At 39.6% G+C, this 14136-nt stretch overlaps 1 protein-coding gene across 1 annotated transcript; it reads left to right on the forward strand.

The window, feature by feature from the left end:
• Positions 1–600: 600 nt before the first annotated feature.
• On the forward strand, positions 601–10312 carry LOC130073729 (piggyBac transposable element-derived protein 4-like). Its single transcript, XM_056239303.1, has 3 exons — positions 601–797; positions 8219–9538; positions 9614–10312. The coding sequence occupies exons 1-3, from the start codon at positions 601–603 to the stop codon at positions 10059–10061; spliced, it is 1965 nt and encodes a 654-aa protein (XP_056095278.1). The 3' UTR covers positions 10062–10312.
• The last annotated feature ends 3824 nt before the right edge of the window (positions 10313–14136 follow it).

Consider the following 14136-nt stretch of genomic DNA (forward strand, 5'->3'; position numbering starts at 1 on the left):
CAGCCACAAAATGGACCCCTGTAACTTTTTTTTTGCACTTTCATTGATTAGTATTTGAGTTCTTCTCCCCAGAGATTTGGGTCTCTCTTTATTCAAAATAAACTAAAATAGATTATGTTGGCTCAAGGACACGCTGTACCGGGTTAAATTAAAAGCATGTTGAGTCTTCTTTTAGTTGTATTTTATTTTATTTTTTTAACTATTATTGCTTATCGCTGTAGTGCGTCTGCCGCTCAAATTTAAATTAAATCCATCTTTAACAATGCCATTATTGTTTGTTCGTTGCACCCCGCCGCCACTATCTCTTGACGCCTATGCTTGCGAGGACCACCCACTGACTGGTTTTTAAGTTTAATCTAGCTAATTATAATGACCATGGGGCTGCTAACCCTCATAGGTGTTGCAAATAAGGGGAGGGACACTTTTCGTCTAAGTTCCCGCTGTCTGGCGTTTGACCAATGATAAACCAGCATATTAAGACGGACAAGTAAAGTAGCCAATGAGAGCGCGGTTACTCTCTCCGCGCGACCGTGTTTTTCTGCAGGAGATTTATTTTTCTGCTGCTGAATTGCGTTTTGCGGTAAGTCAGTGTTTTTGAGAATGGATGTGATTCATGTGATCGTTAAAGAGGAGTGTGGAGACGGTATCAAGGAGGAATATGACGATCCAGTTGAAAATGGCGAATCCTCCGGTAATGACAACAAACTTGACGAGACGATTGAATTGGGAGATTCTTCTGCCGAAAGTGACGCTTCCAGCGTGGACTCCAAAGGAGAGTTGGATCTCGTGTTGGACCAGTAAGTTTACACACTTTTTAAATTTGAGGTTTTTAATCACAAGTTGGCTACCTCTTATATAATTGAATTTTAGGACGTTTTCAAATCATTGATTGGAGCTAAATATTATGGCTTGAGAGTTGAGACAGATTATAAGAACATTTATCTCTTTAATTACAACCAGCTAAGTTATATGTTTAAATTATTCCAAACCAGTGATTGTCGAGATATATTTTAATTAGTAAAGGTGAAATAATTATGACCAATTAAAATACTTTTTAATTTGTATTAATTCACTTTATCTAATGCCCTCATATGGCGCTTTTCCACTACAAAGTACCAGCTCGGCTCGGCTCGACTCGCCTTTGTTTGGTTTTCCACTGTGTAAAAGTTGTACCTGTACCTGTACCTGCTTTCGGGTACTTTTTTTCGTACCACCTCCGGCGAGGTTCTAAGCGAGCTAAGCCGATACTAAAATGTGACGTGAAAACAATGCCGACTGCTGATTGGTCACAGAGAATCTGCGTCATCATTGCACGCGCCAGATGGAGTATCCAGTATAACCCCGCCATTTTTAAATAGTTTGGCCAGAGATAGTTACTAAACTTACTACTATTATTATGGCAACTCGGAAGAATACGCCGTGGTCAAACGAGGAGGTGCAGACATTTCTTTGTTTGGTTGCCGAAGAGAGGATCCAGCGAGAGCTTGATGGGGCAACGAGGAATGAAATGCGTCGCTATGACGACCGGGTACTATTTGTGGCGGTACTTTCTGCAATGGAAAACGGAGCGAAAAGCGAGCCGAGTCGAGCTGGTACTGGTAATGGAAAAGCGCCAATAGACTGCAGTTAATTATTTCTATCCACAAGTTTCCTACGTCCCATGAGGCCTTGCGTCAAAAGTGGGCGCGTCTTCCGGTTCGAAGTAAACAAGCGGTGACACCCATTCATTCATTCCACTATCGATGAATCTTTCATATTTATACTAAAATGTATTATTTAATTTGTTTAAAGGGGTCATATAATGCCATTTTTGTACAAGCTAATATGATTCTTTAGGGTCTAAATTAAAAGTTTGTAATATACTTTAATTAAAAATTCTCATTAGTATTGTAAGAAAACACTTATTTTACCTGGTCAAAAACAGCTCTGTTTTCAGCACGCCGTTTCAGTGCATATGACTTTAAATGATAATGAGCTTTGCTCACCCCGCCTCTCTGTTCTGCGCATATACACCGTTTGTAACACAATAACACAATAACCACGCGTTGTTCATTATAAACGTGGGATTATGAATTATATTGAGAACGTTGTACATAGAAAACATGCTGTAATGTACCCTGAGTGTAAACCGACGCATTCATCGTGAAGCGTGCAGCTGGCGATTTGCAAAGATTATATAAATATTAATATAAAGATTAATAAAACGTTACACTCACTTTAGTTCTTATGAAGGTTCAGCAGGAAGACGAATAGGTTCCGATCCTTTATTCAGGTGCAGCTTCTCAGCAAAACCAGCTTTATACTGATCCTCGTTTATAAAGCAGTCCACTGAGAAATGATTCGGCAAACATGAGAGAGCATTGACGTTGCTCGTGGGGAATATTCCCTTCGAAAACAAACTCAGCCACTGCGTCTTCAGCGGTTCGGATTTAGGAATATTAAATGACTGCTGTGTTCGTTATTGCACCCAAGAACAGAACACCACAATCGCTTAGACGCCATTCTGCTCATAGACAGTGCTCCAGCATATCAACAATGACCGCGCCGGTCCGCGCAGACTATGATTGACAGGACGAGCGAGGGCGGGTCTGTGTTGAATCACAAGCTGTCAATCAACAATCGCGGGAGGGGCGTCCGTTTTATTGACGTCACAAAAACGAACGGCTCAATTTGAGGCAGGGGAAAACATATAAGGAGATTAAAACAAAAACACTGGATGGATTTTTATCATTATATGATGGTTGTGTACAGGCACTGCCAACACACATTTCAGTACAATCAACTTGTAAAAGTGCATGTACCATTATATGACCCCTTTAACTTTTTATCAATTAAAAATGCAATGAAAATACAGCGTGTTTTTCCACGATGAGTTCTTTATTAGTAGATCAACTTAAAGTAGATCAACTTAAACAGTTAAACTGGACGTTCGGTTATGGCTAAACTGGAAGATATGCGCTGCGGTGCTCTGGACTGCAGCTGCGAGCCAGCGTTTCTTTAAACAGAGACCCTGTTTAAAGAACGTCAATTCTGTTCCTAAATAAAACAGAATCGTGTTAAATAAAACCGAAATCGCGATACTCAGATCCACGAACCTGTGTCAGGATCAGAATCACGATACACCCCTCCCAACTCCCAGAGAAATCCTTTCCCGTCCAGATCCGCTACAGCTACCATATCTTTACTATTTGTATTATTTGTATTATTTGAAGTTAACATTATAAAATTCGTAGACCTACACCACAAAACTAGTTGAAAAATTGGGCGATTCCAGCGTTATGGACGTGACATTTGCAGTCAAAACCTGAAATATAAATTCGCAGAAAATGATTTAGGCCATTGAAACCTTATAAAATACTCCATTAATAAAGAAGTCCAGACATTAGAAAAAAAATAACACATGAGGGACGTGACACAAAAAAATCTTTAACTTTTAGAAAGCACTGAGCCTTTATTTAAAGTTAATTTCGTTTTGTATTAATTGTATCTTAATTTTAATCAATATTTCATCTACAAATTGCCTGGATTTAATAAATAAGAATTCAATATCGCAGATCATAATCAAGACACGGAGGCGCCGGCGCCTGAACTGTAGCTCGTCTCATAAATGAACGGAAACTTGACTCACAGACGTGAGAAATATATAGCCCATATATTATATTATATAGAGCCCGACCGATATATCGGCGGGCCGATATTATCGGCCGATTTTAGGCATTTTCCTAACTATCGGTATCGGCATTTATAATGGCCGATAAATGAATATTTAAAAAAATGCGGGTGAGGTGATTCATGTAAGGGTGGTTCTGCCAATAAAGCACCTAAAAGCTGTCACAAGAACTGGCAAAAGTAATGATTATGAATACAACAAATATAGCAAGGAGACATTTTAATTTTTTATTAATAAACAAGTGTTTTCAGTCAGTGTCAGCCAAAGATGAAGTTGACAATGCTGACTCGCGATCTTCAGTGAACGCGTGCCAGAGAGAAATGCACATTTCATTCGATTACTTGAGTCTGTCTGTCTTTCGTTTTGAATTGTTCTGTTTAAAAGCAGACATTTCAATATAGATATATTTCAATTCTCAGGTCTATACGCTGAGTTTCGGTTCATGAGATGAGCTCCAGTTCACCCGCAGGCACCTCCGTGTCGAGATTATCTATCGTCTGCTAAATTTACTTCTTATAAATTAAATCCAGACAAATGGTTGATGAAACATTGATTAAAATTAAGATACAATTAATACAAAACGAAATTCACTTTGAAACGAAAGGTTTTGTGCTTTCTGTTTGATGTCTATGTGAAAGTTTCAAAGCATATTTTAGTGCCGCTTTCAGAGCGCTCACGTCCGTAGTGCTGAACTGTCGCGTCTGTAACATTGTTTTTCCTTAATGCGAACACGAAAAATAAATAAAATGAATATTTTATGTAGCCTGTGGAGACTGAGAGCCAACCCTTCTTCATCCGGTGGGTAGTAGCCTAATTGTGATTTGCGCAGTGTAATTCACAGAATTGATTTCTCTGCTACAGCCTCTGTCACGTATTGTGTGAGCTTGTGACTATTGCAAAGCGCGCAGCTGAGAAGTCCTGATTATATTGTCTGCTATATTTAGGCCTACTTCTTATTTATTAAGGCAATTGGTTGATGAAACATTGATTAAAATGCGTGGCGCGAGCGATCTCCGACAGTAAACTGATTCTGCGTTGTCTAGGGTAAACAGCTGTTGCGACGCGAGCAGTAACGGCCGCGTCCGGTGTAGACACCGTGTTAAAGCTCATTCTGCCTGATAACGCTACGTTACAACATCAAGCAATATTCCAAAAATTTATATAATTATAACACTTTATATAGGGCCATTTTGCATTAAGAGTAGCCTAGTTACACGTTTAGTACATTTTGCTTACTAATTATTTAAAATAGTATAAAAGTACTGTACATATGTAATTAAAAACGTTTTCATTATGATATTATTAATTTTACTTTAGTAAAAAGATCTGAGTTCTTCCTCCACTGGTAGAGATTAGAGGAATTAAGAGTAAAAATAGAAGATTTTGTTTTCAAGGTTTTGTCAGTGACACTTTTTATATATTTATTGATACAAGTTATGACTAAATTAAAAGACAAAGTCGTTAGTGAAGATTATGCAACAGTATTAGAATATAATATAATATAACATGCAATGCAAACTAGTTTGGTTACAGCTCAGCTGTATAATTCTCATTCTATCATTCCCCCTGCATCCATTACATATCTGTGTCACACAAGTGTTTGATCACCACATTTGAGTGATCATTGCAAAACGTGTTTATAAAATATATTTATTCTGTTTATACTGTGTAAAGTACCCATCAAAAGTTTGTACACACCAATAGGAAAGTGTCCAAACTTTTGACTGGTATACTGTACTATAATACACATAAATAATATTGCTACTGTATTATAATATACACATAAATAATATCGGCCGATACATCGGTATCGGGCTTTTTTTACTCCCTAATATCGGTATCGGCCCCCAAAAATCCATATCGGTCGGGCTCTAATATTATATATACTATGAAATGTTTACTGTGTGTCATTCATGTTCTAAATATGTTTCTTCACAGTTATAGCCTTCACTTAAAATCTTTAGTCCAAGATTGTTGGATAATAAAATTTGCCACTGAATTAGTTTAGTCCGGTTATAGGACTATGTACAACCGCGAACCGCACATGTTGTCCCTGAGCTCCGTAACGACATCTCTCATAAAGGTTTGCGACTTAGTTTAAATAGTAAAACATTATCCGAAAAACTCCTAGCCTCTTCGCTAAATAGCACACAAACTACCATTGGTATGCTACTTCCGCCGCCTGACCGGAAGTTGCACCCACTTTATTTTTTACAGTAGCGCCCCCTGGAAACAGGTGGATTGAGAATGAGAATGTGACGTCACGTGTATCACTCCGCGTTGCATTGTGGGAAGGATTCGCCATCTTGGAAGGATACGCTATCCGTTGTTATGGCTACTTGGACCGTGAGACCGAGAGAAATAGCGACAGAGAAAGAGAGCAGCTTGATATTTGTTTCCATTTTTGCCATAAGGCACAGTTTCTTGGGAATAAATGAAGAAGGGGGAAGCAAAAGGAAAGGGGCTCTATCGGGGAAGACTAAATAACAACACCAAGCAGCGTTATTTAGAGAAACTACTTGACACCAACAACATGGACCCGTACAACCTGCTACAGAATGGACGAAATACCCAAAGCACTACCACCTTTCACATACCCTGACTGAGTCAATTACCTGGTTTATGGTATCAGTGCCTAACATTACTGCCTAGACATTACAATGGAAGAGTTCAGAAGCTTTAAGTCATTAGAAGGTTATAAACAATTTTGCTGCGAATTGGTGCAAGACTTAGAAACCCCCAAACCAGTAACGTTAAACTGCGAGAGTTCAGTCATACCTGATGTTTCAGGCCTCATTCATAAGTGGAAATAAATCTGAAATGAATCAGATACGTGCATTTGCACCTGCCGTGCAACGTCAAGCGGACAGATCGGACATTCCCGTTAATGCGAGTCATACGTCATTAAAAAAAAGTGTCTTTTTAAAACATTTCGCATTACAGATAAATTAAACTATAACAAATTAAACAACTCTAGTTGAATAACAGAGTATTAATTTCGTTCATTTGTGAATGGGTGAATGTGAGGCAAAATGTAAAGTGCTTTGGTGGCCATTGGGTCTGTGAAAGCGCTATTTACCATTTACCTATGCTGTTAATGTAGTATCTTTAAGGTATGTTAATTTGTATTAAAGGGACACTATGCAGCTTTTTTAGCTTAACTGAACAGCTTCAGAGTTATTGAAATGGTTATATAACTTCTTTCGGGTTGAATGGTGGGCGTCCCGACCCCCCCTGGTGCCTGTGAGCGCAAAAATCTCACTTGCAACTTCGGTGCGGCGGGCCGCGTCAGGAAGTATCGCGTGATATCAGCTCTCGCGATGTAACAAATTCCTTTACGGCAACTCACACATACACACAGGAACAAGGTATAGATGGATGGAGTTTGTCACACTATCGTCATGGCTGAGCCGGCATATAAGATGCAGAAAGCTAGGAAAGCATTGTCGGAGGAACAGAGAAAGAGGAAACGGCAGGCTGACCGAGCGAGGAGTCGGGCACGAGCATAGGCATAATTTGCGGGTGTGTTATGTCCCCATTGAAACTTCTCGCGGCACGGATGTACCATTACAAACAAATAAAACATCTCCAGGTAACTCTAGTAGAGCATTCATTTCGTTCGTTTGTTAAATAAGAGGCGATCTGAAATGTGTTATTTTTGAAATCAAGTGACCAAAGTGCTCGTTGCCTCTGCGATCAGTGGTGCAGATAAGTTACAGTGTTCTGTTGTGACGCGCGCCTGAATCCGTTGCGGGGACTGAGAGACTCTCTATATTTTGTTATGGTGAAATCACAAAATCTAATGCACAAAAAACATATCCCTGCTTGAAATACAACCACTAATAAACAATCGGTTTTGATGAGGAAAATAAACTATACTACTAGTACCGATTAGAACCCAGAACCTCTGACACACTTGGCAAAAGTTCTGCCTCTGGACCATTAAAATTGTCGGATCTATGTATTTAATCACGTGAAAATTCTCACCACTAACAACATATATTATATCTCATTAAACGACAAATTAAACACAATGTACTATTGTATACTGTGAGTGGTATTTACGACAGTAACGTTAAATTCAAGTACTCCACAGTAACTCTAGGGGTCGCTGTTTGACAAAAACGGGATTTCTGCATAATGCCCCTTTAATTCTCTTTATGTAGTGACTAGACATTCTAATGTCCTCATTGCAGTGCAATTTTTTTTTCTTGACATAGATCATGATATTTACCTATGCTGCTAATGTAGTAACTTCAAGAAATACAGTTTTACGTTTGTACTCAAATATAATTATTTTAGGTATGTGCATATTAAAACATACCTGTAACTATATTACAGCTCTTTATTTTGTATTTATTTAGAGGTTTTTTTATTTTTTATTAGAGCTTTGCTCACTGTGGCTTAGTAGAAATGGAATATGATAATTTAAAGACTTCCTTTAGCATATACATGTATGAAAATAAATACAAAACTATTAAATTTCATTTAATTGGGTAATTTTTCATTTGTAAATGTGGCATGTTGTATTCTTGCCTGATGCAACAGGTTTTCAGATCCGGGTGATGATGACGATGATGATGATGATGATGATGATGTTGGCGTTTATGATGCCTCTGATGCTGACTGGAATCCAGAAGTCACTCCACGAAAGAAGAGGAGAACCGGTCTGTCTTCAATCTCACCATCTCCAGCAACGTCTAGCAGAACTGCTTCCCCTGGTTCTGTACAAAGAAAGAAAGGGAAAGGTAGGAAAAGCAGTTTGAGTCGATCCCTACCTTTTTCCATCTCAGAACACAAGTGGAAAAGTGCAGATGAGCCTGATATTGAGCCGACTCAGCCAATCTTCAGACCTAGACTAACACCCGGCGTACAGTTGGTCTCCAATGCATCATGCAGTCCTCTACAGTATTTTGAGTTGTTCTTTTCCAAATCTGTCATGCGGACAATTCTAGAAAATTCAAATGCATACGGGGCCATGCGTCATGAAGGAAAGGAGAAGCCATGGGAGGACATTTCTGTTAAAGACTTCAAGACATTTCTGGCAATGGTGATTTACATGGGTTTGCTGAAGTGCTCCTCAATGTTGGATTATTGGAGGAGGTCAGACATCTACTGTCTTCCATATCCTGCAAAAATCATGACTGGTAAAAACTTTCTTCGCATATGTGCGGCTCTCCATCTTAGTGACCCCAAAGTGGATGCAGAGAATGACGCAAAGAAGGGAACGCCTGAATATGACCGCCTGTGTAGGATCAAACCGCTGTACCAGGACATTAGGGACGCATGCAGATCCTCTTTTCATCCCTTTCAGAACATCTCTATTGATGAAAGAATGGTGGCATCAAAAGCTAGACATGGTCTCAAACAGTATATGAAAAACAAACCTACAAAATGGGGGTACAAACTCTTCGTACTGGCAGATTCACTCTGTGGCTACACATGGGACTTCTTCATTTATGAGGGAAAAATGAATGTAGAGCAGAGCAAAGGCATTAGTTATGATTCGGTCATGAGCTTGGCAAATGAAAGGTTGTTGGGTTCTGGCTACAAGCTGTTTGTTGACAACTTTTACACCAGTCCCAAGCTCTTCAGAGACTTGCTCGCTAAGAGGATCTGGGCTTGTGGCACCGTTCGAGCGAACCGCATTGGCCACTCAAAGAAACTGGCTCCTCGTGGCAATATCCGCTGGTTTCGAGAAGACGACCTGCTGTTTGTTGAGTGGAAGGACAAGAGGGATGTGCTGATGTGCTCCACCTTTCATAAAGCCTTTAATGGAGACACCATAAAGAGGAATGTGAAAGGAGCCGATGGAGTTTGGGCCATTCAAGATTTCCCCGTTCCACCTGCCGTGTTGGACTACAACAAGTTAGTAGACTTTAATCAGTGGTAGTTATGCCTTTTAAATTACATGTCTTTTAATAAATTTTACTGTCATTCCAGGCACATGGGAGGAGTGGATCTGTCTGATGCGCTTATCGGATATTACACCGTTCTACATAAAACAAGAAAGTGGTATCGGTCCTTTTTCTACCACTTTGTGGACATCGCTGTAGTAAATGCCTTCATTTTGCACCAGCAGATGGCCAGGATGAAGAACCAGAAGCCTTTGACCCAGAAGGCCTTCCGGGAGGCTCTTGTTAGAGAGCTCGCAGGAACGGGCCCTGAATATGCCCCTGACCGAATGGCACCGGCTCGTTCTACTGGCTCCCACCTGGCCAAGTACCTCAGTGGAGACAGCACATTAGGAAGGCAGAGATGCAAACTATGTCAAAACAAAACTCCAGTCAAGTGTGCGACTTGTCAGGTGGCTTTGTGCTTTGTTCCGAAGCGGGACTGTTACAATAAATGGCATAAATCTGGTCTCTCTGATGAGTCTGACTCAGAGTAAAACTTAAAGAGCAAACTGTCCAAACTGCCAACCAAAACAAAACAAGGTATGAAAGCATTATCAAACCCCAGAAATAGAAAGAAATGCAACATGAAACTAGCAAGGCGTTGACAATGACTCATGGCATTTGAGGCTTGTGAATTCTGATAAACTGGAAATATCATAGAAAAGAATATTAAACTTTTAGTAGAAATGGACCACACTCAGGGTTTGTGTGGCGAATGAATGAAGGTGGCGAAGCGGTTGTTCAGGGACTTGAATCTGGTCTTTCTCTTTAGTGCGCACTAAAGAGAACTGATGCGTTTGGGGTCGATCTCCAGGTTGAGAGGCGCTAGAAGGCTCTTGTTGACGGAGACACTGGCCATTGGAGGCCCCAAATATGCCGAGCTGGTGCTGAAACTTGGAGCAGATGCTCCCAGTGAGATCCCACTTAAACTTCTGTAGCCGAAACCTCCCATCCTCACGGAGCTGCTGGAACTGATGCGTTTGTTTCTCAGACTCATCGTTGGGTAGTGACGAGAGAAGCTGAACTGATGTTTCAGATGAGAACAGCTGGGCAGACCTGAGCACGACGGGTGTCTCTCTCTGTGTGGAGAGGCTGGGCTTTTAAAGTCCAACCAGGATGGGGTGGAGAGTTCCTATGGTGGGAAAACCTGTTTCAGATTGGACACACTGTTGGCTTTATCTGAGCTCCCGGATTGGCAGTGAACACACACACTCTCAGTTTCTTTTTCTTACTGTCACCGTTCTCATATAGCATCTAAATGTTTAATGTGGCCCATGTCAACAACATTCCCGAAGTAACTACATGCCCTAATAAACGCATTCTCCAAAAAAGCAGTCCTAATTTCATTTATTTCATGTATGCGTTTTATTAAAACTGTTTCATATTTAACCAGAAATCATGAACTTGTGTGCATAAGTTTCAGAAAGATGACAACTAGGGATTAGTCACGATCTTTGAATAGTCGAAATGCGTGTGAAATTCGATCATAAATAGCTTTTTCGAATATCGTTATATTTTTGCGCAATTCCAATGTGTTCTACATGATTGACGCCGCGCCTACTGTCACAGATCGCGCATCAGGGTATTTTCATTCGGGGACACAAGGTGTTGCCAACATGAATGAAACCCCCTACTGTGCAATCTAGGCTACCTGCGTTTGTATAGTGTAAACCAACAACAGAAGAAGAGCATTGTCGTGACTGTTAACTCCGCGACCAACCATGCAACAACCAAGAAGCTCCGTGTGGGTCTAGTTTAAAGGGGTCATATAATGCCATTTTTGTACAAGCTAGTATGATTCTTTAGGGTCTAAATTAAAAGTTTGTAATATACTTTAATTAAAAATTCTCATTAGTATGGTAAGAAAACACTTATTTTACTTGGTCAAAAACAGCTCTGTTTTCAGCACGCCGTTTCAGTGCATATGACTTTAAATGATAATGAGCTTTGCTCACCCCGCCTCTCTGTTCTGTGTACACCGTTTGTAACACAATAACCATAACGCATTGTTCAGTATAAACGTGGGATTATGCATTATATTGAGAACGTCATACATAGAAAACATGCCGTAATGTACCCTGAGTGTAAACCTTAGACGTATTCATTGTGAAGCGTGCAGCTAGCGATTTGCAAAGATTAATATAAATATTAATATAAAGTTTAATAAAACGTTACACTCACTTCAGTTGTTCTAGAGGTTCAGCAGGAACACGAATAGCTGGTACCGATCCTTTTTTCATGAGCAGCTTCTTAGCAAAACCAGCTAAGCCGGGAGCTCAAAAGCCGGGAGCTCAGATCCTCGTTTATAAAGCAGTCTGCTGAGAAATGATTCGCGCAAACATGAGAGCATTGACGTTGCTCGTGGGGAATATTCTCTTCGAAAACAAACTCAGCCACTGCGTCTTCAGCGGTTCGGATTTAGGAACATTAAAATGACTGCTGTGTTCGTTATTACACCCAAGAACAGAACACCACAATCGCTTAGAAGCCTTTCTGCTCATAGACAGTGCTCCAGCATATCAACAATGACCGCGCCAGTCCGCGCAGACTATGATTGACAGCTCGCTCACGAGCGAGGGCGGGTCTGTGTTGAAACGATGCTGTCAATCAACAATCGTGGGAGGGGCGTGCTAGCTTGTGACGTCACACGGTCGAACGGCTCAATTTGAGGCAGGGGAAAACATAAGGAGATTAAAACAAAAACACTGGATGGATTTTTATCATTTTATGATGGTTGTGTACAGGCACTGCCAACATACATTTCAGTACAATCAACTTGTAAAAGTGCATGTACCATTATATGACCCCTTTAAAAAAAGTGAACAATGATAAAGTTGAGTGTAAATTATGCCAATCCAAGCTGGCATACCACCACTCTACAAGAATGATGCATAGCCACCTGAGATCAAAGCACCCGGCAGCAGCTTCATCCTCCTCAGGCAGCACCCAGCAGTCAATGGCTAGTTTCTTGGGTAGACGTAATTGGATGCTAGGCGCAGTGAGCAGATCACTATGCTAATTACTAAGATGATAGCTAAGGATATGCTCCCTGTCAGCTTTGTTGAAGGAGAAGGTTTCCGGGAGCAAACGGACTGTCGTGCTTATTGTTTTTTCATTTTTTTTTTTTCAATTAGCCTACTGTAGGCCTATTATGTAAAAATAAAACAATGAGAACATGTTACTTGTTCAATTAATAAACTGTTTGTTTGATAACAAATCGCTAAAGATGAAAGTGGCCTCCCTTTCTGTCATTGTGAGAATGTGCGGGTTTTTTTTTTCCAGATTTTCAAACAATATTTGACTTTTGCTTCTCGATAGTCGAATGGCATTTTTGGCAGAAATTCACATCCCTAATGACAACTATTGAGAAAACAGCATGCTTTTATGATTTGCTTAAGCAAAATATGTTAATATAGAGCTCAGAGTAACATCAAGCTTTTTTGTGCATTTTAAATAGCAAGAGCAATGAATTTCTATGCGAGCAAAACTATGTTCTTCGCTCCAGCAGTCAAACTAAGATATGTTGAGCGCTCCACCTACTGGTAAGACATTTGACCTGCTTTGTTGTAAATTGTTTGAAAACTGTGATAGATGCTGTGCTCTCCTTATTGTTTTGACACACAGATATTTGAATCTCATTGTCAAAACAATGTTGTTATTTATGGCTTTAAATGCTGTAAATGATCATATTAACATTTAGCTGTCAAATGTGCCTCTGGTGTCAGATGCTATTGCATTTTGTTTCATTTTGCTAAGAAATTCCACCTGAAATACACATTTACTTTTTTTAGAAAGACATTTGGTAATTTTTCATTTAATAACTGTTGCCATTTTCTATTTATGTATATTATGCTAACAAAACCATGCTATTCTTTCCTCAAACACTAGTTTAGTTTAAGACATGTTGAGCGCTCCATCTACTGGTAAGCTTTTTGTTTGCTTTATTTGAATGCTTTGCTCTCCACAATGTTCTGCCACAGATATTTGAGGTCAATTGTTAAAACAATGCAATGTTGAATGTGGTTATATGGTTTTAAATGTTATACATCGTCATATTAACATTTAACTGGTTAACCCTCTATGGTGCGCAGTATGATATCAATGAGGAAAAATATGTGTGGTGTTTTTCCTGCTTAAAACTGAACACTAACAATATCAATAAACATTTTCATAATTTTTTAATTAATTTTTTTTTTTTTTTTTTTTTGTTGCTTCAGGGCAACATTTTTCCACAACTAACTCTTTTCCTTGCAAAAAGTATGCCTGGAATGCCCTTATTATGGTACAATTTTGCCTTGAGGCAACACAGTTTTTTCTGTTATGCCCTCTAAAACATTTGATGATATATAATGTAAAGTTCTTGAAAATACTTCTTTACTTAGTAGTGAAGGTGACTTGTATTTTTTATGTGGGTGATTACCTGGATGCAGATAAGTGAAAAATGCACTTTTCATCTGAGCAAATATGGAGCCATGTGCTGAAACAGCCACAAAATGGACCCCTGTAAGTCATGTGACCACTTTTTTGCACTTTCATTGATTAGTATTTGAGTTCTTCTCCCCTGAGATT

Source organism: Rhinichthys klamathensis, unplaced genomic scaffold (genome assembly GCF_029890125.1).
Source record: "Rhinichthys klamathensis goyatoka isolate OS25496 unplaced genomic scaffold, OSU_Roscu_1.1 h1tg000558l_1, whole genome shotgun sequence".
In the NCBI taxonomy this organism is placed as follows: Eukaryota; Metazoa; Chordata; class Actinopteri; order Cypriniformes; family Leuciscidae; genus Rhinichthys; species Rhinichthys klamathensis.

Bases quoted from the DNA above. Each gene is read 5' to 3' on its own strand.
- LOC130073729 (XM_056239303.1), top strand. From the start codon at position 601: ATGGATGTGATTCATGTGATCGTTAAAGAGGAGTGTGGAGACGGTATC. The intron at 798-8,218 runs GTAAGTTTACAC...CTGATGCAACAG, and splicing joins TTGGATCTCGTGTTGGACCA to GTTTTCAGATCCGGGTGATG. The intron at 9,539-9,613 runs GTTAGTAGACTT...CTGTCATTCCAG, and splicing joins GCCGTGTTGGACTACAACAA to GCACATGGGAGGAGTGGATC.